This window comes from Fusarium coffeatum (genome assembly GCF_003316985.1).
Source record: "Fusarium coffeatum strain FIESC_28 chromosome Unknown BRIP53273_contig_88, whole genome shotgun sequence".
In the NCBI taxonomy this organism is placed as follows: domain Eukaryota; kingdom Fungi; phylum Ascomycota; class Sordariomycetes; order Hypocreales; family Nectriaceae; genus Fusarium; species Fusarium coffeatum.
Window position 1 is genome coordinate 17,761 of NW_022157883.1, and position 26,059 is coordinate 43,819.

General features: G+C 49.4%; 9 protein-coding genes across 9 annotated transcripts; 4 read left to right on the forward strand and 5 right to left on the reverse strand.

The window, feature by feature from the left end:
- Positions 1-410: 410 nt before the first annotated feature.
- On the forward strand, positions 411-3,952 carry FIESC28_04321 (uncharacterized protein; the record flags this gene model as incomplete). The annotated part of the gene is made up of 3 exons (XM_031158468.1): positions 411-2,548; positions 2,612-3,312; positions 3,390-3,952. The coding sequence occupies 3 exons, from the start codon at positions 411-413 to the stop codon at positions 3,950-3,952; spliced, it is 3,402 nt and encodes a 1,133-aa protein (XP_031017413.1).
- A 1,458-nt stretch (positions 3,953-5,410) lies between these two features.
- FIESC28_04322 (uncharacterized protein) lies at positions 5,411-7,360 on the reverse strand (the record flags this gene model as incomplete). The annotated part of the gene is made up of 2 exons (XM_031158469.1): positions 5,411-7,095; positions 7,147-7,360. The coding sequence occupies 2 exons, from the start codon at positions 7,358-7,360 to the stop codon at positions 5,411-5,413; spliced, it is 1,899 nt and encodes a 632-aa protein (XP_031017414.1).
- Positions 7,361-7,839: 479 nt separating this feature from the next.
- Positions 7,840-10,612, forward strand: FIESC28_04323 (uncharacterized protein; the record flags this gene model as incomplete). Its single annotated transcript, XM_031158470.1, has 3 exons — positions 7,840-7,912; positions 7,998-10,515; positions 10,579-10,612. The coding sequence occupies 3 exons, from the start codon at positions 7,840-7,842 to the stop codon at positions 10,610-10,612; spliced, it is 2,625 nt and encodes an 874-aa protein (XP_031017415.1).
- A 242-nt stretch (positions 10,613-10,854) lies between these two features.
- Positions 10,855-12,350, reverse strand: FIESC28_04324 (uncharacterized protein; the record flags this gene model as incomplete). Its single annotated transcript, XM_031158471.1, has 2 exons — positions 10,855-11,990; positions 12,068-12,350. 2 exons carry the CDS (start codon positions 12,348-12,350, stop codon positions 10,855-10,857), a joined length of 1,419 nt encoding a protein of 472 aa, XP_031017416.1.
- Positions 12,351-14,174: 1,824 nt separating this feature from the next.
- Positions 14,175-15,917, forward strand: FIESC28_04325 (uncharacterized protein; the record flags this gene model as incomplete). Its single annotated transcript, XM_031158472.1, has 4 exons — positions 14,175-14,221; positions 14,284-14,871; positions 14,920-15,424; positions 15,474-15,917. The coding sequence occupies 4 exons, from the start codon at positions 14,175-14,177 to the stop codon at positions 15,915-15,917; spliced, it is 1,584 nt and encodes a 527-aa protein (XP_031017417.1).
- A 374-nt stretch (positions 15,918-16,291) lies between these two features.
- Positions 16,292-18,222, reverse strand: FIESC28_04326 (uncharacterized protein; the record flags this gene model as incomplete). The annotated part of the gene is made up of 3 exons (XM_031158473.1): positions 16,292-16,418; positions 16,466-18,128; positions 18,183-18,222. The coding sequence occupies 3 exons, from the start codon at positions 18,220-18,222 to the stop codon at positions 16,292-16,294; spliced, it is 1,830 nt and encodes a 609-aa protein (XP_031017418.1).
- A 1,745-nt stretch (positions 18,223-19,967) lies between these two features.
- On the reverse strand, positions 19,968-22,140 carry FIESC28_04327 (uncharacterized protein; the record flags this gene model as incomplete). Its single annotated transcript, XM_031158474.1, has 4 exons — positions 19,968-21,386; positions 21,434-21,852; positions 21,900-21,968; positions 22,029-22,140. 4 exons carry the CDS (start codon positions 22,138-22,140, stop codon positions 19,968-19,970), a joined length of 2,019 nt encoding a protein of 672 aa, XP_031017419.1.
- Positions 22,141-22,971: 831 nt separating this feature from the next.
- FIESC28_04328 (uncharacterized protein) lies at positions 22,972-24,068 on the forward strand (the record flags this gene model as incomplete). Its single annotated transcript, XM_031158475.1, has 2 exons — positions 22,972-23,268; positions 23,322-24,068. The coding sequence occupies 2 exons, from the start codon at positions 22,972-22,974 to the stop codon at positions 24,066-24,068; spliced, it is 1,044 nt and encodes a 347-aa protein (XP_031017420.1).
- An 82-nt stretch (positions 24,069-24,150) lies between these two features.
- FIESC28_04329 (uncharacterized protein) lies at positions 24,151-25,615 on the reverse strand (the record flags this gene model as incomplete). The annotated part of the gene is made up of 3 exons (XM_031158476.1): positions 24,151-24,972; positions 25,028-25,486; positions 25,544-25,615. The coding sequence occupies 3 exons, from the start codon at positions 25,613-25,615 to the stop codon at positions 24,151-24,153; spliced, it is 1,353 nt and encodes a 450-aa protein (XP_031017421.1).
- Between the last annotated feature and the right edge of the window lie 444 nt (positions 25,616-26,059).

A 26,059-nucleotide genomic window follows, 5' to 3' on the forward strand; every position in this document is an offset into this window, starting at 1 on the left:
CTTGGTATGGATCTAGAGGAGCTACCTTATGCAAGCGCCTGAGTCATACCGTAGAGCTTATATGGAACTCGATATGGATCTCGTAATTGACCCTGAAGCATAGCCTTGTTGCATGCATTTATATAGATAATATAGACGATTTGTGAGTCAGCGTATGTAACTATGACTGGGACGTCGAGTTTCAGTCTTACAGGGGGGATAAACCATAAAAGAATGAGGCGAACATCTGATCTAGAATCAGGAAATAAAGAGCTTAGTAGAGACACTCGACATCGATCACAACAAGCTAATTCAACTTCTGTTTTATCTCACACATCATTAATTTGTCTTTTGGGCAACTTCTTCGCCCTTGAGTTCTTATAAGACAATAGTCGCCAACAACAACGATCTACTTAACAGGTTCTCGAAAAATGGAGAACAGCGAGCTTTTCACCTTCGAGTCTCATGAGACAGCATTATGCGCCATCCCACCCCAAGAACTATGGTCATCAGCGGATAATCTCAGAAGTCTTTACGACAAAGCTTATACTGCTTGGCCACCTCATATCAATATCATCTACCCATTCGTTAGGCCTGAAGTCTTGGAGCAGGCAGCCCAAATTCTTCAAGGGAATGAGATAGAGCATCGACCTCAAGTGGTCCTCGACACTGCCGACTCTTTCAACCACAAGCACCACAACACCATATTCCTAGGCCAAAGTTCGAAGCAAGATGTCAAACAACTTTCAAATATCAAAAATCACATCTCACATGCTCTTGGCCAACCTCAGAATGCTACGGAGGAGAACTTCACCCCCCATATGACCATTGGCCAGAGTGAAGATGCTGAAGCTGCACCCCATCATTTCCTCCTAGAAAAGGCTCGTCTCCTGACACCTATAACATGGGAATTAAAGGAAATCTCAATTCTTGTTCGTGAGCCCCTCGCACAGAGCGGCACTGGTCCACGACCTATGAAGCTCTGGGGGACCTTGAACCTCGAATCAGGCAAGTTCACTCAGATAACACCCCCTCGAGATTTCAACGACCGTCTGGAAGACATGTCACGTATATCATTTCAGCCAGCTCATTGCTTCTCGCCTGTACCCACGCCAGATACAACCGAGGTCGTGCTGGATCGATTAGTCGTTACTTCTTACAATGTTTTGGCTGAGTTTGAGTGGCCTCCTCAATCCCATCGACATGCGCCATTGGTGCAAAACCTACTATCTCCTCAAGCCGCTGCCGACATTGTTGTCCTTGAAGAGGTTACAGACCACTTCCTCCCTGACCTCCTTGGCAGCCAGGAACTGCGGGATCGTTATCCCTTCGTCTCCCACAAGCCCCCAGGAGACGCAGGGGCTGGGCCACTTCCTAGTCTTCTCAACATCGTTGTGCTGAGCAAGTTTCCGTTCGAGTGGCATCATCTGTCATTTCAAAGGAAACATAAGGGATGCGCCGTGGTGCGGTTCCCAACCATTGGCACTCGTGAAACCTCGGACGGAGAGTTCAAGTCTTGGATCCTTGTAGCATGCCATCTCAGTCAAGGTCTGACTGATGGAGCCATTGCTACTAAGAAGAATGAGGTTCAAAAGATGCTTGACTATCTATTCACAACCTTCCCACAGAACCCATGGATATTGGCAGGCGATTTCAATATTGTAACTTCTTCTTTTACTATCGAATCTGCCCGAAAACGACAGGATATATCGTCGCAATCAGCCCACCGACTGCGAGATATCGACCGGTCATTGTCAGATGCTGGCTTCATTGACACCTGGCTAACCACGCGCCTCGAGTCAGGCGAGTCTTCAGACATGAACAATGAAAGAAGAGGTGTTCTGGACTCTTTTCAAGGCGAACAAGGAGCTACTTTTGACCCGCTGACGAATACCTTGGCGTGTGAGCTCGTTGGAAGCGGACTGAACAACCGACCACAAAGATATGACAAGATACTGGTAAAGGCACACGGACACTACCGCCCACATGGCTTCAACATGTTTGGGCAAACGCCATTCCCATCAACCAAAGAAGGCCATCTCACTTATCCTAGCGACCACTGGGGTATACGATGTCTTCTGTTGAAATCAGCGCCGACTGACATGTCGAAGTCAAGTGCTTCAGAAATGAAGATAGAACTACAGCGCCCCGTGTCAAGTTTAGTCGAAGGCGAGGATCTGGAACATTTCTTGGAGAACTACGGCTGCCTACCAACAGATCAGGAGAGAGCCACACGAGCTCAAGCAGTTAAAGCCTTAGAGGCCGCTCTGAAAGACGCCTCTCCATCAGTATCAGAGGGCGATGTTCGATCTGGACCTGAATTTGTTCTGGTTCCTGTCGGTTCATACGGTCTGGGTGTCTGGACTAGTTCATCTGATATTGACTGCCTCTGTATCGGTCCTTTCAGCTCCAAGACATTCTTTAAGTTGGCCATTCAACGTTTAAAACGTGCGGCAGATATTAAAATCTTACGACGAGTCAAAGCCAACTCCGGGTACATGCTGGAACTAGAAGTTCATGGTATCAAGACAGACCTCCAGTATTGTGCTGCGGCGTTTATCGCAGAAAGGTATGCATTCTTCGTATAACCCATAGAGATCGTGGAATGAACCGCAATGCTAACATTATCCAGATGGCCTGAAGTTATGAAGCGTCCGGCCAACGATCCGGCGTTTGCTTTGCCATTCCAAACATTGGCGAAACTCAAACCTGTTCGCGATCTTTTCTATCTACGCCGTTCACTACCGGACATGGTTCTGTATCGCATGGCACACCTGTTCATCAAGTCCTGGGCTCAAGAAAGAGGCATCTATTCGGCCAAATTTGGGTTCCTTGGTGGTATTCACATCAGTGTCCTTCTTGTCCCAGTCTGTAAAGCACTGGCGTACGAGAACGAAACGGTGTCACCGACAGACATCATAGTTACCTTCTTCAGACACTACTCTCAGTTTGACTGGAAGAACTCGATGGTGTTTGATCCATTCTTCCACAAGGACTTGAGGTACAACCGGACTTTCAGAGAGCCTCTCTGTTTGATCGGTTGGCACGCTCCCGCGCTCAACACCGCTCCGATAGCATCTGTACCAACTGTGAAGACTATTGCAGCGGAGTTTGAGCGTGCCAATAAGTTACTTTCTGTGGATGGCTGTACATGGAATAGCCTATTAGGCCTTGAGTCTAGTCAGGATGCCAAGAGAAGCAGAGGAGCTGCAGAATTCCTGCACGAGTTCAAGACTTACATCAAGGTTGATGCACATTATTGGGGGCCATCACAGGAAAAGAGTGGCCGCTTCATTGGCTGGCTCGAATCTCGTTGTGTTATGTTGCTAGTCGGTAAGATTTCCCTCCAATCCGGGACGGCAAGATGAGTAAAGAGAATGCTAAGGAGATGCAAACGAGCGTTCAAACAGTGCTACAGGATTTTGAAACCAGGATTCGCCGCGATGAGAAGTACTACGATTCTCAATTCTGCTGGATGAGCGCAATCGTTGTTCGAGGCTCCGAGCTTGGTGAAATGGCTGTCGATACAAGGCCGTGGGGTGAGTTCGCTGGTGATACAGACGACGAAGATTCGGACGATGAACTCGAAGAGGATGAAGAACTCGACAATGACGAAGAGGAGCTGAAAGGGAAGAGCAGTACGGTTGCATCCCACGGGTCCCGGGCTGCAGTGGTAGGCAAAGCGCCTGGACTTGGTAAGTTTCGCACAGCTGCCGATATGCTCAACCGGCTACGATGGGACACCAACTTTGACCCAAGCGACTACATTATTGGGTACGAAGACCGTTTTCTAGGAGCTCGCGAAAGAGCAGTGGAACAGTGGAAGAGCGAACAGACTGACGAGGAGTTCATTCCCCAACACCGAATACTGTACTTCAAGCGTAGAGCTGACAATGCCATTGTATGGGAGCGCCGAACCCGTGTCGATGATATCTTTGGCAGCGGCATCAAGAAGCAAGCAACCAATACCTGAGAAGCTCGACCTCCACGAGTCGGCGTGCTGCACTGACAAACTACGGGTGCCGTCCAATGAATAGTATGGGTCTTAATTGATAGATATACTATAGATAGTAGCTAATGCGTTTCAAATACAGTTGGTGTGCTGTCAACTCGATAAATAATATGCTAATCGTGATGATGTTGAGGCTGTGCACCAACTAGCCAGATGCACACACATCGCTCCTCGTTCGATATACGAGCAGGATTTCATGCGACTTTCAATGCATTGCACAATGACAGCTGCCACCTGTCAGATGTCACCTGCCAGATTGGCTATGTGCCTAACTACCCAGTAGCCAGTAACTAGGGCCTGGGATCTACAGCTTCTACAGTAGCTTCCGTTCAGCCATGCGCTAAGTCCCAGGAGCTCGGGGCTGAGCTTACATGCACGATGACGATGACAGTAAACGTCGTGGTTGGCTGAGACAGCACTGTCAGTCTCAGTAGTGGCATGGTAGACCGTTAAGAAGACGTTAAATCAGTACATCATACCGCGCTACGTGGCGTATGAGATGTTTCACGTCTCGCCCAACCCATATGAAGAAGGCCACAGAACCCTTGCTTGGGAAGTCCGAATCCTACCATAAATTAAGGCTTCCCTCATACTGGCATCCTCAGTTGCCTTTTGGGCGTAGAGATGAGATGGTTGTGGCGCCTCTGGCTATCCCTCAGTAGCACGGAGTATAAATCCGCCAAGTTCCCTGATTGATTTCCGACTGCTCCTTAGAAGATATAACCACTTCCTCCTCAATCCAACACCACCACCCGTATGCTCCTGAAGCCGAATAGTGGACACACATCATCCTCGACTTTTCCTTTTATCTTATCCGCCATGACCACTTCCGAAGTCAACATGCCCACCAACAGCTGCTGCACAGCATGCTGCAAAGCCAGCGATCTTGGAACCCATGACTACTGTGGTACTTGCCCCAGGTGTCCTTCCTAATTGCTGTGCACTTCCCCTCCATACCAAAAAGCGTGGACTCGGCAGGAGGAGTGGCCGGGCAGGGGTATCAAATAGCATATCCGACGATATTAGGCCCTACCGGCTGTTGTGTTCTATCCTCGATTATCGACACGACCTGTGCTCTTATGAGAAGGTATGGTGGGCAAGACTTTTGTTTTCAAGCCACTCCCGGAAGTTAGCTAGATGGGCGTTGAATGCAGACCCAAGCAGGGCCATGATCATGAATGAGTTGTCTTTTCCTCGCATGTCGCGTCTCATGTGACAAAATCGCCAGTTGTTGAGGTGTCTTGAAATGAGGCGAAAGAAACCCGTATCCAATAAGGTCGCCAGCTCAATGAAACAAACGGCGCCAAAATTCTGTTAGCTGCTATATGGTTCCTGATATGGATGGAACTTTTGACTGCCAGCTCTTTCAGTGACCATGAACGGTTGCGATGAACACATAATCGCTTGTTGAACTCATCCTCAGGAAGCGAGGCTGGAAAAGACAGCAGCAATGGATGTCTTGTCATATTTGACATACTTGCCCTTGCCCTTGTCAATCTCATGATATCTGTCCCAAAATCGTGTGTATAGAGGCTGGAGTTTCGAACGAATATCTTCTGCAAACATTCGCCGCACTTCACGCTCCATACTGTAGGACTTGTGGCGCGACACCATATCGTCAAACGCGCCGTTGAACTGCGTAAACTTCTCCTTGATTTTATCCTTGTCCTTGCTGCCCAGCCCCTTGACGATGGATGTCGAATCGACAGGCCCAGATGTAGGTCGTGTTGTACGATTAGTGTGGACGGTATCAAAGAGATGCACAGACAGGTCCTTGCAAACATCTGTGTAGGCTGCCGTTGCCTTTTTGCGCCACTGCTCGAGAATGTCGAGTTTGCCTGCCAGGAGGTCGTTGAGCTCTGAGCTCTGGACCATGCGACCAATGATGACCACACTGTTGGCCATGAATACTCCAGCGACAGCTCTGCTCTTCATGAGTATTCGTGACTTTTGATCTAGCCCAGACAAAATCGTTTCAATAGTGTCGAGGCAGTAGTGCGAGAATATTTCCTTGCCATCTGCCCCAATATCGAACGATGCCAGGCTGGGAATTGCATCCGTGGAGCGCCCGTTAGCCGCAGCGTTGGATTTCCAACCGCCGTCCCCAATCGATATCATAATGCTCGAAATTGGGCGCAAGAAGTGTACCATGGTCTGAAGACGTTGCATAGTCTCCGACACTAACGGTATCGGTGCACCGTCAGTTGGCAACATCTGTAACATACTGACCTTTCGCCTTGTTTCATCCAAGAGCTCTGCCAGAGACGTCTTGGCGGTTTCCCTAACTGGTTTCAGTGCAGCAGCAAGTGCTCCTTTCAATTCTCCAGTTCGTGTCTCGAGGTTCCCGGAAAGTGCCGACATGATTTCGGTGATTTCATAAGCCAAATAGCAATCGGTGTTTAGATGGTTCTTGATATGCGTGTTGAGCTCACGTAGGGTTCGTGCCAGTTCTGCTAAAGCCGCTTGGCAAGTCGACTGGAAGATAACACCCCAATCTTCACGCGAGAAAACACTACAGACGTTGTCGTATTCGGAAAGGAAGATGCCTTCCATCGCCTGTGAGTAAGTTCCAATACCGTTGGTGCCTGCACGGTAGACAGCATCTGGGCTCTTCTTTTTGGCGGTGTTGACGCTTGCGGCAGCGAGGTTTGCCAACGACGTTGAAATGTACGGGCCGCGTACCTCAGAGTATATATGAGCAAGCTCGGAGCCTCCATTGGGGTTGCTCTCCGCAACATAAGAATAAACAAGACCGAGTCGGGCGATCTTGTCTTGAGGGAGTGTGGGAAAAGGCTTATCTTTCGTGATGAAATGTAGCGGCTCGACAGATCGGGGGGTCTCGCCGCGAAGCAGAGTTTCGAAATGATGCTCGAGTTGACTGTTGCCTGATTTGATGAGACGTGATAAGTCTGCCATTGTTTGCTGGTTCGCGCGCAGATTCGAAGCCTTCATCTCATTCAAGGCTTTGCCGAGACGCTTTATAGAGGCCAGGTAGTTAGAGAGACCAGCCTTCTCAGGCCCAACCCGGATGATCTGTTCCTCGTCGTTCTTGCTATCCGCAGGCTGGCGCAAGCGATCGATTGCAGAAAGAACGGAGTCGACATCTGACACTTGGTTAGCCATGATCATTGTCACAAACAGCAGCTCACACTTACTGTTTCCCAGTATCTGAAGCCGCCTAGTTTCTCCGTTGAGCGGCCCAGCAACATCCTGTACACTTTTCCCTGTTGTCTCGAGTCGGTTGAGGCAGGATTGAATCTTCTTGGTCAATTGGGTCGTCTTCTCTAGTCGCGAGTTGAGAACATCAACCTCGGCCCTTGCCTCTTCGTCCAGGGCATTGTGCGCGCCGCCAGAGAGCCCGACTGACATTGTGCAACAAAATTGTTTAACGTGTCATGTACTGGAGAAATGGATTGCAGGAAGTAGCTAGTGTAGAATGGGAGAGTAGAAAGATCATATGGTTTGGTTGGAATGATCCAAATGGGGGCTAGAGGTACCTTCCATGTAACCCAGTCCTCAGCGCAAGGAAGAGTGCCTGGCAGGCGGGGACCTCCTGCCGATAGGTGATTACCGCAATAGGCATAGGTGGACTTTCATATTGAGGGGAGATTAGCATCCGTTTCCATCACTTTCAGCCACAGGACAGCCACCTCTGCACTGAACATCGCTATCCGTAGCCTACCACTTTACGCGATGGGTACGCGTTGATGCAGGGGCGCGACAGGGGTTTCAAGCAGCCCCAGCAACGCCCCGCCAGGTTTACTTCCACCCCTCGATTCTCATATTCGTAAATATCGTCTTTGAACAAGGAGTTCATTGGTACATACATCACAAATCAAACCGTCACCATGGATTCTTTTATGCTTCAGGATGAAGGCGTGCGTGATCGCATTCGCCAAGCAGAGGAGTTTCTTGATCCCAGTATGTACACTGCCCATCTCTTCCTCCCTCTCAAACTTGTTACTATTCCGCCTCAATGCATTGCCGACTAACTCTTGATATCAAGATGATCCCCAGGTTCGAAGTTACCGATCAGACATTATTCTTATGCTCCAGAAGAACCAGCGCCGCCTAACAGTCAATCTCGACCATGTTCGCAACCACAACCAAGACCTTGCACAGGGTCTGCTGCTGCAACCCTTCGACTTTACTCTGGCATTTGATCAGGCACTGAAAAACATCGTCCAAACGATTCCACAAGCGAGACCGGATCAGACTGCAAAAGACACCATCTATTACTGTGCGTGGGCAGGCAGCTTTGGTTTGAATGCTTGCAACCCGCGTACATTGTCTTCCCATCTTCTGAACTACATGGTCTCCATCGAGGGAATCGTTACACGCACTTCCCTGATCCGACCCAAGGTAGTGAAGAGTGTGCACTATAACGAAAAGAAAGACATGTTCCATTTTCGCGAGTATCAAGATCAAACAATGACAAACGGAGTCACCACCTCGAGTGTGTATCCTCGCGAAGACGACGACGGCAACCCCCTTGTCACCGAGTACGGTTTTTGTACGTACCGCGATCATCAGACAATCTCAATCCAGGAAATGCCGGAGCGCGCACCTGCAGGTCAACTTCCTCGTGGAGTAGACGCTATTCTTGACGACGACCTCGTGGACAGCGTGAAGCCTGGTGACCGTGTTCAACTCGTGGGAATTTACCGAACTCTGGGTAACCGAAATACCAACCACAACAGTGCCTTGTTTAAAACAATGATCTTGACCAACAACGTTGTCTTGTTGTCATCAAAGTCTGGTGGTGGTGTTGCGACCGCCACTATCACAGATACCGATATCCGCAATATCAACAAGGTTTCCAAGAAGAAGAACCTGCTTGAGTTGCTCTCGCAGTCTCTTGCACCTAGTATCTACGGTCATGATTATGTTAAGAAAGCCATTTTACTCATGCTTTTGGGAGGTATCGAGAAGAACCTCGAGAATGGAACACATCTACGTGGAGACATCAACATTTTAATGGTTGGTGATCCATCTACTGCCAAATCTCAGCTATTACGCTTCGTTCTGAACACAGCACCGCTCGCAATTGCAACAACAGGTCGTGGTTCTTCAGGTGTAGGTCTGACCGCGGCTGTTACTTCAGATAAGGAGACTGGTGAGCGTCGACTTGAAGCTGGTGCAATGGTTATGGCAGATCGTGGTGTTGTATGTATTGACGAATTTGACAAGATGTCTGACGTGGACAGAGTTGCAATCCACGAAGTCATGGAACAGCAGACTGTCACCATCGCAAAGGCAGGAATTCATACATCTTTGAACGCCCGCTGCAGCGTTGTTGCTGCTGCTAACCCCATCTTTGGTCAATACGACCCGCACAAAGATCCTCACAAGAATATCGCACTTCCCGACTCTCTCTTGTCGCGTTTCGATTTGCTTTTTGTTGTTACAGATGACATTGAAGATACACGCGATCGACACGTCTCGGAGCATGTCCTTCGTATGCATAGATATCGCCAGCCAGGAACGGAAGAGGGTGCCCCTGTCCGAGAGCAAGGAAATCAATCGCTCGGCGTATCGGCTTCGAACCAAAATGAATCGCAGGGACCTACCGATGTGTACCAGAAGTATGATGCCATGCTTCATTCCGGTGTCACCATTACAACTGGTCGAGGTTCGAACAAGAAACCTGAGATTCTGAGCATTCCTTTCATGAAGAAGTACATTCAATATGCCAAGACAAGAATCAAGCCAGTTCTCACACAGGAGGCTTCGGATCGTATTACTGATATCTATGTTGGCTTGCGAAACGACGAGATGGAAGGCAATCAGCGAAGAACAAGTCCCTTGACCGTGCGTACTCTTGAGACTATCATCCGTCTGGCCACTGCACACGCCAAATCTCGTTTGTCGAGCAGAGTCGAGGAGCGCGATGCAATCGCTGCAGAGGGGATCCTCAGATTCGCCCTGTTCAAGGAAGTGGTGGAAGAATCCCGGAAGAAGCGGAGAAAGACTCAGACAGTTGACTTTGCGTCGTCTAGCGACGAGGATCCAAGCGATGATGAGGATGGAGACGAAGCCAATGGCACACAAACCAACAGGTCCGCCTCCAGAGGGACTCGCAACAGCAGCCGACTTCAAGCAAGAGGGACTACCGATACAGCTCGGTCCAGCAGAGAACCTGAGGATCTGGAAGACGATTCTCAAGCCACGCCGCGTCGCTCAAGCAGAAGGGCGCAAGAGTCATCCCAACCCTCCTTCGCATCATCGATGCCTTCTTCACAACTTCCTTCCCAGAGCCAACTGGACTCCCAAGAAGGGGACAACGATCTCGCCGCTGGAACAGCAGCACTTGCCATTGATGACACTCCCATTTCACCTGAGCGTCTCACTACATTCCGAACGGCCCTAGGACAGCTTCTCAACACCGATCTCTTCGAAGATGACTCAGCCGAGGTAGATGCAGTTATGGAAGCCGTCAACAGCAAGGTTGGAAGACGCAGCGCTTTCGACAAGGCAGAGGCATTAAAGGCACTGCAAAAAATGGGAGAAGCAAACCAAATCATGTAAGTTCCACTCCCTTCTTGCTACATACTATCAGTACATGAGTTGACTAATTTTATTTTTAGGTTGCAAGACGAACATCTTGTTTACAAGATTTAGTGAGATGGGGGAGATATATGTAAGGCTCTTTAGATAATGGAGTTGGGCTTAGGAATGTCTTTTCTGCATGTAATAGCAGGCCTGTTACTGGCCTGTTCGATATTGAAGAGAGTTTACGACGTTGACAATGCGGCTCGGGCGACTTGCATGAATGATGAATGATGGAAGCTCAGTAATAGCAAAGTTTTCTATATGCTTGTTGTTCTAATAAGGCATTATGTATATGTAAGAAGGCAATTTATTTATAGACGTTCGCGGAATTCTGTTAGTCGGGCCTCGACATTCTGCCCGTTCCAAGTCTCGCAGCCTTCTGCATCTCTTCCGAGTGTTGGGACACCAACTTGCTCTATGGCGAAGCTTGCTGCAACAGCACCCCAGGCCACAGCTTCTTCGAGGCCTTCACCTCGCGCCAACGCAACTCCAAGGCCGCCCAAGAAGGTATTCCCACCTCCAGTAGGGTCGATAACCTTTGTCGAATCTGTGTGATATGCGGGTACCCATTTCTCAATACCGGGGTCGACTTCGATCTCTTCACGGGCGACAATCCCATCAGCATCCTGGAGTAGGCCAGCGAATAGAGCTTCCATATCGGTATCATGCTGTAGACCACCCCTCGTGTAGTCCTTCTTACGTCGCTTGGTGGTCTTCTGATCACGCCCTCGTTTTCTTCCTCCGTTCTTCGCGATGTAACATCCCTTTTCACCAGCGCGAACGACGAGAGAGAAAGATTGCAAAGGCATACTGGCAAGAAGCTGTTCGCAGGCTCGCTCTACAGCAAGTGTAGAAATCTCACCTGTCTCTGGGTCGAGGCCACTGTCGCCCATAAAGCCAGCAAGTTCAGCATGGTTTGGACTACAAATGTCGACCAGAGGCAAGCAGTTGGTGCAGTTGAGCAGCTCGTCGGGGGTACATAGATCTGGTACAGGCTCCCAGATAAAGATGGGTTTGGTGTACGACTCAGGAGGTACAATCTTCTTACGAAGCGACGTGATTTCGGCAACAAGGTCTCTACATCGATTCGGGGAGCATATCAAGTGAAATGACCGTGATTGCAACAGCGATGGTGTAAGATCCTGAGCGGTCAGACGCTTCTTGGGAGTCATATACTTGAATGCTCGCTTCTCTGCAGTGCCTTCGTAGCCGTTCCAGCCTCGTGTCGTTAGCCGAAGCGCATCATGGCGAAAGAGAGCTGAGGTGGACCAGCTGTCAATGAGTGTTGAAAGTGAAGGTGGGAAGTCGGAACCTTGATCGACGATCCAGCCCACAGAGGTAGATTTGGGCGGGGGAGAAAACAGACGAGCTCCCAGGGCTGAGTAGGTTCCGGCGCCGCCAAGGATGTCTTTGACGGGCTCTGTAGGTGGAACAAAGTCGATGTCATCTTGAAATAGTCAGCTTACTGTTCACATTAAAGCAATAAACAATATGACCGCGCTTAAGGGTGAGGAATCTGCTGACCGATGATAAACATGCCCATGGTGACAAAGTCAATAGAGACATTTTGTTGGGCTGCTTCCTCGTTCATGGTGTTTTCAACTACATCTGAAGGTGGTTGTTCCTCAGTAGCATCAGGTTTTGGTTCTTCTTCTGCCTCTACATCATCGGCAGTGACACCAGCGTCGTTGCCTTGATCAGGGTCCTCGGTCTTTTCTACATCTATCTCCTCTTTATCCTGTAAGATAGGCGCTTTCTCATTATCGACTTGCGGCTCAAGCGCTGGGGGTTCGGCGACATCAGCCATGATGGACGTCTTGTCTCACTCAGCGACTGGTTATGGCGGGATTTCTAAGATACAGAGCCAACGTTCAGGTGTTGAGCGGATCTCGAAAAAGAAACAGGATCGGTATGGCGTCTATGTAATAGATAACCGTCCGATAATGTGCAGATCGCTAGGGAATGGAAATGTTCGACAGCGAGTGGAGTTTATGTTTTGCGATGGATGTTGAGAAACAAGGGTCCAAATCTCTAGTTTGCATCCATAAAAGCACGGGTAGCGGGATAAGTTCCGGTCAACAAAGCCGGTGTCTTAGGTGGGCAGGTAGATAGCTTGGGTAGTAAAACGATTGCCAAAGGAAAACAAACACAATGGACATTGACAGAATCTTCGTTATCTAAAGTACCTAATAGGTACGTTAATACATGAATGAGTGATACCAGGCGGTGTCGGCATTGGTGTTGAATTTCTGTTTATGCCAGCTCAACTTTTTCTAGTCAGGCACACGTATACGGTACCATATAACGTTAGGCCTAGTGCTCTCAGTCTATGATTATAGCAGCTCCATCGTCTTTCACATTCAGGAACCGTATCGATTTAAAGTTTCTACAAAACAGCCCTTTCATAAAGAACCAGTAAACGTATTCTTTGTCAGGCGATATGCTTGAGTACCTACTGAAAGTGCGTTTCAGATTTACATCCAGTTCCAGTGTCTTATCGCTTATAACCTTCTGGAAAACCAAATGCTTCTATCGATTTGTTTAATGACCACGTGGCTCTGATCCATTCCTAATCGCACGTAGTATAGGCGTGTCCATTGCAGTACAGCGATGCCCAGTGCCCCTCAGTGGCTGGTGCTGAGCCTGAATTAAACGATTCAGCACTCTTCCCAGTTCCGGCGCGATGAATCTATGGAATGCTGCAAGACGCATACGTACAGTAGGGGAGTCAGCCATTAAAACGTACAACCCAATGATCTGATAGATACAGTAAATTCGACATCATAGGCACCTAACCTTACATGCCTCTGTAGCCAAGGCTAGGACACGGGCAGACCTACGTAGCATATGGCCTCACCCAGATGGATCCCTTGACCCTGGCTCTGGCACGCATATTAAGGTGTCCGCTGTAGCGATGTCTTGGAGATTCAACCCAGGAACAAAACATGTTTTCTAAAAGGACCCTGTAAATAGAAAAAAAGAAATAATGCATCATAAAGACTTATACATCCCACTTTTCCTCTTTGTCTGTCATCATGACAAGTGCCAGTAACAGGTGCATGCAATCTTACCCACCTAAAGTTAGGAGGTTACAGCGGGCTGCCCCCCAGGTTCGTTGACGATGCTGTACTTTTGTAGTACCTAGTAGCGCACTAGGACCGCAGCTCCATCCAGGTATTGCTGCAGTACAGCTCTGCTTCCCCTGTCTGGTGTCAGGTTATCCCTATTTGGATCTTGAACTCCTCAACCGAGCTCCAACCACTTACCTCACCTCACCTCACACCTAACTTACTTCATCTTCATTACACTGCTTCGTGTTCCTTGAGCCTTTTCTTGTCTACCTACCTGTTACTGGCTGGATTGCATTTGTATTGCAGTTAAAGGTACATAATCGGTCTTTAATTCGATCGTTTCTATAATTAACCTCAACCATAGGCAGTCATTATTCAGATCGTTTTACGCAACTGCCTACCGACCAAACCGTTGCCTGGACGCGTCCCTGCCAATCACTCAACTGTCGACTATATAGAAGTTTGGGGCTACCGCCAGTTTTGCGCGTGTCCAAAGAAACAATCGGCTTCAATTTCCACGGCTTGCAACATATACGCTTCGACAAGCGATCGCATTCAAGATGGCTGCGAATAGTCAGATGCACAACTTGACCACCCTCATCAAGCGGTAGGCTCGTTACACCCATTGTGTTGTCCTGGTAGACTGTGCAGGCACTGACGGAACTTTAGCCTTGAGGCTGCAACCTCTCGCCTTGAAGATATCGCTTCTTCCACCGAACCGCCCGCCGATGCTGGTGTTCTGAACCAGGCGATACCCTCTCCTCTCAACCCCTCTTCGGTCGCTCCTCCTCCCCCCACTGCAGCTGCTGCAAAGCCCGAGTCTCCCGCCGAGCCTCTTCCCGAATCTATTGAAGAATTCGATGCTTTCCTGAACACCGCCGTCGAGAAATATGTTAAGCTTAGCCACCAACTCGGTGGGCTCATTGCTGAACAGGCTTCGTTTGTCAAGACTGGCTTTCAGGAACAACGCAAGTTCCTATTGATATCGACCAAGGCAAAGAAGCCCGATCTAGCTGGTCCTGGTCTACCCGTCTATGAAAGCCTCATCAAGCCAATCAACGACGCACTTATGGCTGTTACTGAGATTAAAGACAACAACCGCCCCAGCCCTATGATCACGCAACTGAGCACTGTTTCCGAAGGTATTATGGTTCTCGCCTGGGTCACTGTTGACACCCGTCCGTATAAGCATGTGGACGAGTGCCTAGGCGCAGCTCAATTCTTTGGCAACAGAGTCCTTAAGGAGTCGAAGGAGAAGTAAGTCACGTCCATGATTGGAGCGAACGTAATTAACCAGACTGTCAGGGATCCCAAGCAGACCGAATGGGTTCAGAGCTTCTACCAGGTGTTCAAAGATCTTGCCGATTACGTCAAGCAATACTTCCCCAACGGTATCCCATGGAACCCCAATGGACAACCCGCTCAGGAGGTTTTGAAATCGCTGTCTAGCGACTCGGCGCCTTCTCCTGCTCCTGCTCCTCCTGCTGGTGGAGCTCCTCCCCCACCTCCTCCCCCAGGCCCTCCTCCTGTTCTGGATATCAAGACAGAGGATGCCCCTGCGGCTGCCTCATCTGGTGGTGGTTTCGGTGCTGTCTTCTCGGAACTCAACAAAGGTGAAGGTGTCACCAAGGGCTTGCGCAAGGTGGACAAGTCTGAAATGACACACAAGAACCCATCCCTTCGCAGCGGCTCCACGGTTGAAAGCAGCCAGAGGGGTAAGAGCCCGGCTCCTGGCAAGAAGCCTAAGCCCGAGAGCATGCGTATCAAGAAGCCTGCCAAGAAGGAGCTCGAGGGCAACAAGTGGACAATTGTAAGTTGGGTTTGAATAAACGAAACCGATCGTAGCTAACATAGCCCAGGAAAACTTTGAGAAGGAATCCGAGCCTATCGAGATTGAGGCTTCTTTGACGCACTCTGTCCTCATCAGCCGTTGCAACAACACTACTGTCATTGTCAGGGGTAAGGCCAACCAAGTGACTGTTGAGAACTCCACTCGTCTGTCCTTGATTGTTGATACCCTTGTGTCAACTGTCGATGTTGTCAAGGCCCAGAACTTTGCTCTCCAAGTTATGGGTACCATTCCTACTGTTATGCTGGACCAGATCGACAGCGCGCAAATTTACTTCAGCAAGGAGAGCATAGGAACCAAGGTCTTCACGAGCAAGTCCGCAGGCATCAACCTTAATGTCATCTCCGGTGAGGACGATGACTACAAGGAGGTGCCTCTGCCCTCGCAGATTTGCTCTTACTACGACGAGTCTAAGGGAGACTTGGTGAACGAGATTGTGGCTCACGCCGGCTAATCTAGAGACAATTTGGATCTGTCAATGTAAGAGTAGGATATCACCATTACATTTCTGTCATGGTTCTGTTTGAGCCACATCAGATGAACTTAGCTAGACCTGCGGTGGCATAACCACAAGTGAATAATTGACCATTTAAATTTTAATTGTTTTTTAATCTTTTTATCTTTCGTGCCCATTCATGATGGCGTCTAGTTTATGTATGTCTGGTCTGCCAATATGGAATTTGCAGAATTCCTTATAGATGCATGGCATGGCACTTTAAATCTAGGATACATCGCCAAACAAGACCTTCCATAGTCCGACTCCTGAAAATACGCCAGATACCCAGCAAGCATCCGATGTCTATTCGTCTTTGTATAACAAACGTGCGCCTATAGCTTGGCCTTGGGAGGCTCAAGGGTGGGAGTGAGTAGCTCCCGCATTTCGTTGGCAGCTTCATTCAAGTAGTAACTCATACGGTCGCTGCCAAGGCCCTTTGATACGATATTAAAGTTAAGGCTATGATGTATTAGCAAAGTCTCTTACTGTGTTTGAGTTGTTCTTACCTGTTCTCGTTGATCATGTATGCAATGCCGAAGCCGGCATCGATGACCTGGCTCCAGCCGTAACCGTTGAAGAACTCAGAGCTAAGTTGCGATGTAGACAGATGCCACGAGCTAGAGTAGCCGTAGGCAGGGTCTTTGTAGATGGCGGGGACTTCCTCGCCAGACTCAAGGAGCTTCTTGAGACCAAACAGGTGTCTGTCAACACCCTTTCCGTCAGATGCGGCAGTGATATACTCGAGATGGGCGTTGATCGCCTTGCGGAAAAGCTCAACACGTGTCTTGTCATCGATGGAAGCATCAGACATAGCCTGGACCCAAGCGACAGAGTCGTCAGAAACAGTGCGGCATGTCTCGGTACGACCAAGCTGGAAGCGCCGTGTGGCAGCAGACTCATAAGTAGGTCGGCTCTTACCATACATCTTGAAGTAGGCAAGTTGAATAATCATCTGGACATAAGCATCGGGAGAGCACTTGAACTTCTTGATGAGACCCTTTCCATAACCTTGGTAGGCCTGTACGGCAAGTTGATGCTTGCTGATAATATCGTTGAAGTCCTTGGTAGCACGGTCGATCTCGCTCTGGACTTCAGGAGTGATTTCGAACTTAACGAGCTGGGGATCGGGGAGGTTTGAGCGAACGTTGGGATCAGAGAAGTCAAGCTTGTTTCCGAAGATGAGATCGTTCACGTAGTCGTTAAGGCGATGAGTGGGAGTACCGTCCATCATAGAGTGTTCACCCATGAAGCCAGAGGTACCGTTATCATTGACAATGAACTGCAGGGGCTTGTCGTACCAGCGGTTGGCACCATCGCCGTGCCAGTACTGGTGGGCACGTTCCTCTAGAGTAACAGGTGCGGCATCGTCAAGGCAAACCACGAAAGAAGATGACTCAATGGCCTCAAGGGCGTCCTTGTTCTTGGGGCTGGCCTTGAGCAGGATATCGCGGGCTTCTGTCCAGATATCTCGGTTTTCCGATGTGAGGGTACCAACGGCAGGAACACGCTGGGCAAGTTCATAGACACGCTTGAACTGTTGCTCAAGCTCCGAAGTGTTGAGCTGCTTTCCATCAATCTCGTGTTGAATCTTGAAGAACTGGTTCTTGCGAATAACAATAATGTGCTTGTTCTCCTCGGGAGAGTATTTAACAGGGTGGTCGGCGGGCTTGGCGGCGACACGAGAAGCATTGAACATCCACTGGTAACTGTCCATGCAGATGGGCAGCTTCTTCATATACTCTGGCTCAAGGGTACCAGCGTCGACTTGCTTCTTGAACTCAAGGACTGACGTCGTGATCGCAGCAGCGCGCTTAGCTGGGTCTCGTCTTCGGCGGTCGTCTCGGTGGGAGTAGAAGTAGCTGACGAAAGGAACAACAGGGTCCCGGTAGGAGAGGTAGGCAGCGTCGTTCCACCACTCGTAGATCCAGTTCTTTGTGTTAGGATCCTCACGCTTCGCCACGAGCTTTTCTTGAAGCTTGGAGCCTACGCCGCCAGGACGGACAAACTCGTCGACGGCCTTCTTGCTGGCCTCATATTCGGTAGGAGACAGAAGAGGGTGAATCGACTTCAGGTAACGCTTGGCCGTCTCCTCAAGTGTCGGCACGGGCAATTTTGGAAGAGAGTCTTGCCATCGTAGCATTGGCCCCTTGGAATGGTTCTCAAAATAACCTGGGTCGTGATCGCGTTAGAACATGATATCGAATGCGCAGGGATTGCTCCTACCTGATGAGGATGAGCTGTTGGCGCGCTTTGAAGGTGCCATATTGAGAGTCTGTGCCTGAATTGAATTTGTTAGAAATACGAATAAACCAGAAAGAAGTTTTATGAAGCATGTCAGGGTAAGGAAGCGATCCAGGATGTTGCGCAGGTAATCCATGCACACCTGGACCGAGCGAAGAAGCCGATCACAAGCAAACAATGGACCCCAGTTCCTGTCGCCCGCCGAGTACTCATGACTCGTTTGCCATCCATCTCTCTTGAGAATAGCTAGCCAGAATGCTCTTGGCTTTCCTCAAGATTCGTTTTGCGACAATAACATGTGAAGACGGCTCTGAGAGAAGGAATTGTGCTGACTTACTGCGCGTATCTTGCTAAACTGACGGAAGCTATTCCTGAAGGCGGACGAGCGGGCTGAAGTCAACATGACCAACAGGAAGAATGAGGAAACAAAGAAAGAAAAGAAATGCGAAAGAAGGGAGCCGGGGAGGTTTGCGGTAGATATGGAGTATGGGAAATGACGATACTGTCGGCTTTTCTATATGGGAAGAGTAAGAGGGCCGGTTTCGCGCTTATTACTCTGGCCTCGGTACAAGACGCGGCAAGCTTAACAGAATAAATGGAGTCAGTCTAGGTCTCTCTCAAAAAAACAAAACCCCAAATTGGTTTGGTTGGTTTGGAAGGGGACATTTGCTTGTGACCGACGGTGAGACGTCATGCGTGTTCCCTCCACTGTTCCCCTCAAAAAGCCTTGGGCCGAGGTACGGGTACTATGGAACACAAGACCCCCAAAACCAAACCCCAAGGGCCGACGGGACGGATGACAGGGGCAGGCTGTATCCAATCAGGTATCTAGAATGAGCTTCCGCTTAGCCCACTATGGCCGAGGCAATCGTCAGTTGAGGCTCGTCTGGGGAAGCACTACGTTAAGTTAAAGTGACTGCATAACAAACGTTATCTCAACATCTGTAAGATCAGCATAGGTGTATGATGATCTACATCGACTGAGATGTCTTCATTTTTGGGACGATGTTGAATGCAATACTGCCCCAATACTGAACTAATTGTGCTGTCAAGTCGCTACCACCCCGGATTACTATTAGTAGCTTGCTCGCGGGGAAGTGGAGAGCTCACCTAAATATCCTCCGAGTAGCTCTTGAAGCTGGATCAGCTCCTCCAACAACTAATCATTAGAACCATGCTATTTCCAAGATCTTTATTCCAATCAGCGAATGTACACTAGCATCCTCGCCAATGTTTACTATCAACTTGATCGACTCTTAGACAAGCCACTAATGCCGGTAAATCTGCCAATGGTTTTAACGACCGTTGGCCCGAAACTGTTACCCGAAACCTCATGAGGACGTTCAAAGTGTACAATGGCAGTGCTTACAAGAAACGGAATGCTCTTCATAGCAAATCACATCTCAGCAATATTTAAACTCATACACGAAGTTATGGCTATCTCAGCACAACCAGTCTCTTTTACTAGTGGCATACAATAATATACTGCTGCGAACCAAGACCCGGTAATTCTACGAGAGTGTGAAAAACTAACGTAAACATTCCAATTCGCCTAAGATACAGTCAAGTAGCAAGAAAACGATATAAAAAAACCAAGGCATCTATACCATAGTAGTACACCATTCCACAACAGATTACATCAAGTAGCATGCCTGTGCCTATGGTAAAGTAACCACCTGAATAACCCCCAAGCTCCAAACCCGATTATTGCCCACGCGTCATTATCCCCAAGACAGTCTGTTTTTTGTTGGTCCTTAATTTATACCTCTATGCTTCGAAGCTCTTGATCTGGCCATCACTGCTGGGAGGGGGGACTGCTGAAGCACCGGGAACAGCCTGGAAGCTTAATCTGTCGCCGTCGTTCATAGCCTCCTGCGCCATTCGTACACCCTGGTCACCACCAACAGCAGCAGCGGCCTTGAGACCCTCCTGGACTTCCCGAACTCTTCGTCGGAACGTCAGTCGATCCAAGAACAGTTGCTGTCTCGCTCGTTCAAGCTCTCGTCGCTCCGCACGGAGGACCTCCTCCATCTCATCGAAGTACTTAAGCTTCAGCTCGAGCTTCTGCAGCGTCACGTTTGAGGCCGCAGAGACCAAGCGTGTCATCTCTCGTTCCTCATGTGATGCGAATCCTGCGGCACGGCCACCTATCGAAGCTAGGGGAATAGAAGCAAGTGCGTTCGTCTTGGTTGTGGTGGTTGTCGTTGTAGTAGTCGTAGTAGTGGTTTCTTGTCGAAGGTCGATGTCCATAGTGTCCTGCTTGGACTTGCCATCGCCATTGGTCTGGGAATCGTCATCGGTCTTGTCGCCTTCCAACTGCTTACGGAGCCTGCGCTTGAGCTCATCGGCGGATTTACTGGCAGCAGCGGCTGTGCTGGCTGGATCGGCCAGACTAGCAAGGAACCCAACAACAGACATGACTGGGTTGTCGACTTGGCTGAATGGAAGTTGTCCTTGCTGTGGGCCGAGCATAGACAAACCGGTGGGTGCACTGATAGGGCCTTCTGAATCCAGGTACTTCTCCTCGATATCCAACTGCAAGAATTGAAGCACACATTCTTCTCGTGTACGGGTACCGACATGCTCGGCGATCTCACCCCAATCATCATCGAATCGCTCAAGACCCTCAAGGAGTCGCAGAAGCTCGGCGTCGGTCCATGGGGCGTCGCGATCAAGGGTTGATGTGTAAGTAGGGTTCTCCATCTTCACATACATGCTACTGTTATGGTTGGCGGGTAGACGGCCCTCAGTGAAGCAGTTAGGGCAAAGATCGTACTTGGCCTTAGGGTTGGCATCTGTATGGTTGCTGTGGTAGTATATCCGGGTGCAGTCGTTGCCGCACTGGTGGCAATGCACCTTGGAAATGGGTGTCTTGGTGGCATCCTCAGCACCGGGTACGCCGTTGGTGGTCGGCGTTTCTCCGTTCGTCTTGCCCTCTGTTTTGCTGATGAGAGAGCTCTTGGCATTAGCCTCGTAGATGTTTCGTCCAATTTCAAGATTTTGTTCTCCCTTGGCTGGGGTAGCCGCAACAGCCTTTTGATCAGTGTCCTGGCTCTTCTTACCCTCCAGAACCACAGGATCGGCTGAAGGCTGCCACGCCTGCAGACCTCGAGGAGTGTCGCAAATGATCTTGAAGTGGCCAGTGAAAGGAGGTCCAACGTGTGATGGGCGCTGGTCGGCGTCGACCTATCAAGTTTTAGCAAGTAAGAATTACGATAGAGCGGAAAGCTTACCTGGTAGTTAATCAATCCCCACTGCTCCAAAAAGGCGTGAACGCGCATGATAGCGCAAACATCACCAGCCAAATTCCTTCGGCAAGCCGTGACAGTCAGATACTCGACGGGGTTAAGACGATATGTGTTGATCATGAAATCACGATAGTCCTTGTAGACGGCAGGTGTTTTGCTTCGGTTTCGGTTGTTGAAGAATTCGGCCATGGCCTTGCGCTCGATTTCGTGGATAACGTTCATATCGAACCAGGTGCTGTAGCTCGGTAGGACGATGGCATGAGTTTGTGTCATCAAATGTTCGCGAGCGACGGATTCGACGACCTCCTTTGACTTGGTTTCTTGGCCATCGGCACCAACAGCTCCGTCCTCCTTGGGCTTGGTTTCATCGGCCGGCGCATCATTCATTTCTTCATCGCCGCGAGCTAAAGGTATTAGCGGGGTGAGCACAACAATTCAGAGGTATAATTACCAGGCGCAGGAGTTGTGCTGTCTTGCTTAATGTTGGCATCGACACCCAATCCCTCGGACATCTGAACGTCTATATCCCATGAGCCTCTTATTTTGGACGGGGCATGGGAATTCCATCAGGCGCACATACCTTCGCTATCGCCTGCATTTGAGTCGCCCTGAAGAGGAGGCTGGGCGAGGATGGGGTTGCTGTTGGGCGATGCACCGTTGCTGGGCGAGCCATAGGTCGCTGAATCGTCCATCTTGGTGATGAGCGCGGACAATGGCTTACAAAAGGCAGCAATCAATCGAAAGCGCGCGACTAGGAAATGCGCGACTAGGTGCGGATGAAGTTATCGCGGTTCCAATGGACGATTGATCGTATGTCGTCGTAGGTTCGATATCGCTAGCGTCGTGATGTTGATGGAGTCTCGATGAAATGGGTCGCGTCTTGGAGAAATTTTGGCGCGAACTGACTGGCTTCAGCTTCGTGACCATCTCGACGCGCAGCAGGTCCAGGGGGATTGAGTTACATCACGTGATGACAGATTAGCTAAGCGTATAGGCTTGGCGAGCCAAGTACATCAAACAGCACCAGGCATGGACTGTTCTTAAAGCAAGATATCAAAGGATTTAGGTCTAATCTCTGACTACTTGATAATTATGTTGTATACGCGATTCCTTGTTTGATTGAAGTAGCGGTTATATACAGCGATATCTGGTCGTATTATGAATGACTTATTGCTGTTGAAGCGTCAACATATGTTCGGGTACAAAGATTGAGAATATCATCCAATCCAGTTACATGATTCATATGTTACCTAGTTAATACTATACGGTTATAATTTGCCTTCAACAAAAGGTAGAGAAAGGTTGGTGGTTTAAATAGCCGTCATGTGATACATCTTGAGCCGGTTCGGCATTCGAACCCACATGCCGTCAGTTCCCGGTCAATGACTGATGGCGGCGTTGAATATGTCGGCCACGACCTCGGCCCGCTAACAACCGTACGCCGACTTCACGTACCTCATCATTCTTCGACTCCCCCAGCGGACAGTTGGTTCGTCAACCTACAATTCAATCACGATACCGCGATGCTTCCGACCACGAAACGAGTATTAGCAAAGCAGGCCACTGGCCTTATGGCCCGCGCGCAGGCCTACAGCTTAAGCGCACAGCGACAACGGCTACTATCTACCCTGGCAGTTCTCGAACAGAAGGATGGGAAGCTCAACCACAGCTCATTGAGCGCCTTTACGGCTGCGAAGAAATTGGGCGGAACTGTACACGGATTCATTGCAGGCAAGGATGTCAAGTCTGTGGCTGAAGAGATCGCCAAGGCTGAGGGCGTCGAAAAGATTATTGCTGTCGATAATGCTGCATATGAAAAGGTTAGTCGCACATCAACGTCGAAATCGCCAACCCAGCATTGACTTTGAGAAAGGGTTTGCCCGAGACCTACGCTCCCCTCTTGGTTGAGAACATCAAGAAGGGCGGTTACACACATGTCATTGCAGGCCATACCGCGTTCGGTAAGAACGTCATGCCTCGAGTTGCTGCGCTCCTCGACTCACAGCAGATCTCTGATATCACGGGAATTGAGGGCGAGAACACTTTCGTCCGACCCATCTACGCTGGAAACGCAATCGCTACGGTTGAGTCGTCAGACTCTGTCAAGATCGTCACCATTCGAGGAACTGCTTTCGCTTCTGCTCCTCTCGAGGGAGGTTCCGCCACTATTGAGGAGGGCGTTGACTCTAAGCCCGAATCACCTACCGAGTGGGTTTCAGAGGACTTGGCCAAGTCTGATCGCCCTGATCTTTCTACTGCTGGCCGTGTCGTTTCGGGTGGCCGTGGTCTCAAGTCCAAGGAGGACTTTGACAAGATCATGAACCCTCTTGCTGACGCCCTCGGTGCCGCCGTTGGTGCGTCGCGTGCTGCTGTTGACAGCGGATATGCCGACAACAGTCTGCAGGTGGGTCAAACAGGCAAGGTGATTGCACCTGAGCTGTATATGGCTGTAGGTATCTCTGGTGCTATCCAGCATCTTGCGGGTATGAAGGACAGCAAGGTTATTGCTGCCATTAACAAGGATGCCGATGCCCCCATCTTCCAGGTAGCCGATGTTGGCCTGGTTGGTGATCTGTTTGAAAAGGTGCCAGAGCTTACCGAGAAGGTCAAGAGCTCATAGGCCTCTATAATGTACATAGGTCTAGTAGTGTGAAGTACAAAATGATGTAATATACAAATAGTTAAACTTGCTTTCTTTTACGTTAATCCAGGACAGCTAGCATGTCCTCTGTCGTCGTGAACTTTTCTCTCTCTTTGCCGATCTTTTGTCCACGCTCTCGCTCCGCGCGATCAATTCTTCGCCAGTCGTCCCATGCAACAGCTCGACATGTCGTCGGTCCAGCGTCTTGTCGAAGACCCTCCCATCCAGTCACGCCGGATTGGTCTGACTTGTTCAGAAAGTGACCCCCTGAGAGCCAGTCGTGAACGATTGCATCGCCTGTCGTGAAAGCATCCTGCATTGTGGATGCAATAACTCCAGTTGGACCGTTCTTGACCCAACCGGCACAGTAGACCCCAGGAACTCTTTCATTGTGGACACCTCCGGCATGAGTATCTGAAACCATCCTGGTCACTCTGCCAAGACCATCATTGTCAACGATTCCCCGCCGCTCATCAAATTGGATACCAATCTCAGCAAATCCTGGCAAAGCAATTGACTTGTAACCCACGGAGCGGAAAACAACATCAGATGCCAAGATGGTGGTTTCCCCTGTGGCTTTGACTGACGACTTGGGATCAAAGGGCGACTCGAGTTCGGTGATGTCGAACTCGGTACTCGCTACCTTAGACGGATCGTTCTGGTTTCCGAGGAAATGTTTCGGGGAGAGACAACTATCGAGCGACCATGCTTTAGAAGCAACGTCATGGGGGGTCGGCGAACCCTTGACTAAGACTTCCATGAGTCTCTTTGAGGCACGTGGTAAAGCTTTGAGGTTTTCGGGAATCAAGGACCTGTTTAGAGGCGAAAAGGCAACATCTTTGAGATTCATCAGTTCTCGTACCTCCTTGATAGTGAATGAAGCCTATGGGGTTCATGTTAACATCGTCTATAAGCTTATCCTTGGTCAAGGCTCGTACCTGCATCGGTCCTCTTCTCCCAACTACATGGACTCTCTTTATCCGGCTTTTAGATAGGGTCTCTAGTGCCTTTTCTGTGATGTCTGTTTTTCTCAGAACATCAACATCCTCCAAGAGCATTCTTGCGACATCAAGCGCAACATTTCCCTGGCCGATAACAACAGCCTCCTCGGCTTGTGTCAAGTCGAGATTGAGGTTAGAAGATCCAGGCAAGCCATTGTACCAGCCTACGGTCTCTCGTGCCGAGTAAATATTGCTCAAAGTTGATTCGCCAGGAATTCCCAATTTCTTGTCTTCAGATGCTCCGTATGCGAATAAAACAGCATCATAGTGTTTCATCAAGTTTTGCAGCTCTATTGTGCAGTGCTCAGAAGAATGACCAAGAAGTCCTATGGAGACATTCCCGATAAACGAGAAATTAGACTGTGAGGCGATCTCGTCAAATTTATCCTGGCAATTCTGTGGTTGTGTAAGTCACCAAGGGTGTCATATCGCATCTTCTGTAGGGTAACCAACCTTGACCTCAGGATGGTCTGGAGCCACGCCATGGCGAACTAATCCAAAAGGCACTGGAAGAGTCTCATACATGTCTAGTTTTACTCCGGGCACTTTTCCCATCACTCGATAGGCGGTATAGAATCCGGCTGGGCCAGATCCTACCACAGCCATTCGGAATGGCGCATCCGGTGATCTCGGGCCATGTCGAATTGTCGAAGAAGAGAAATACCGCTGAGGGGAAACCAACCGGGATGGTCGACGAAGCGCTTCGAGGCGACCAGAGCGCGGCACTATTGACAAGACCATATTCCAAAACGGATGTGATGAGATGGAAACATCAGGTCAAGGAAAGACAAACCAATGAATGATTGAGAAGTGACTCTTTAACTCAACGTTAGTCATTTACTACTAACACGAGAACTGGATCCCGTCTCCAGGGTGTCAGAAGAAGTGACTGCTAAGAGCATAAGAGACGAAATAGTTTAGTCATCTTATGCTAGCTTAGACCTGCATTTGGGCTGCCTTATTTCTGTA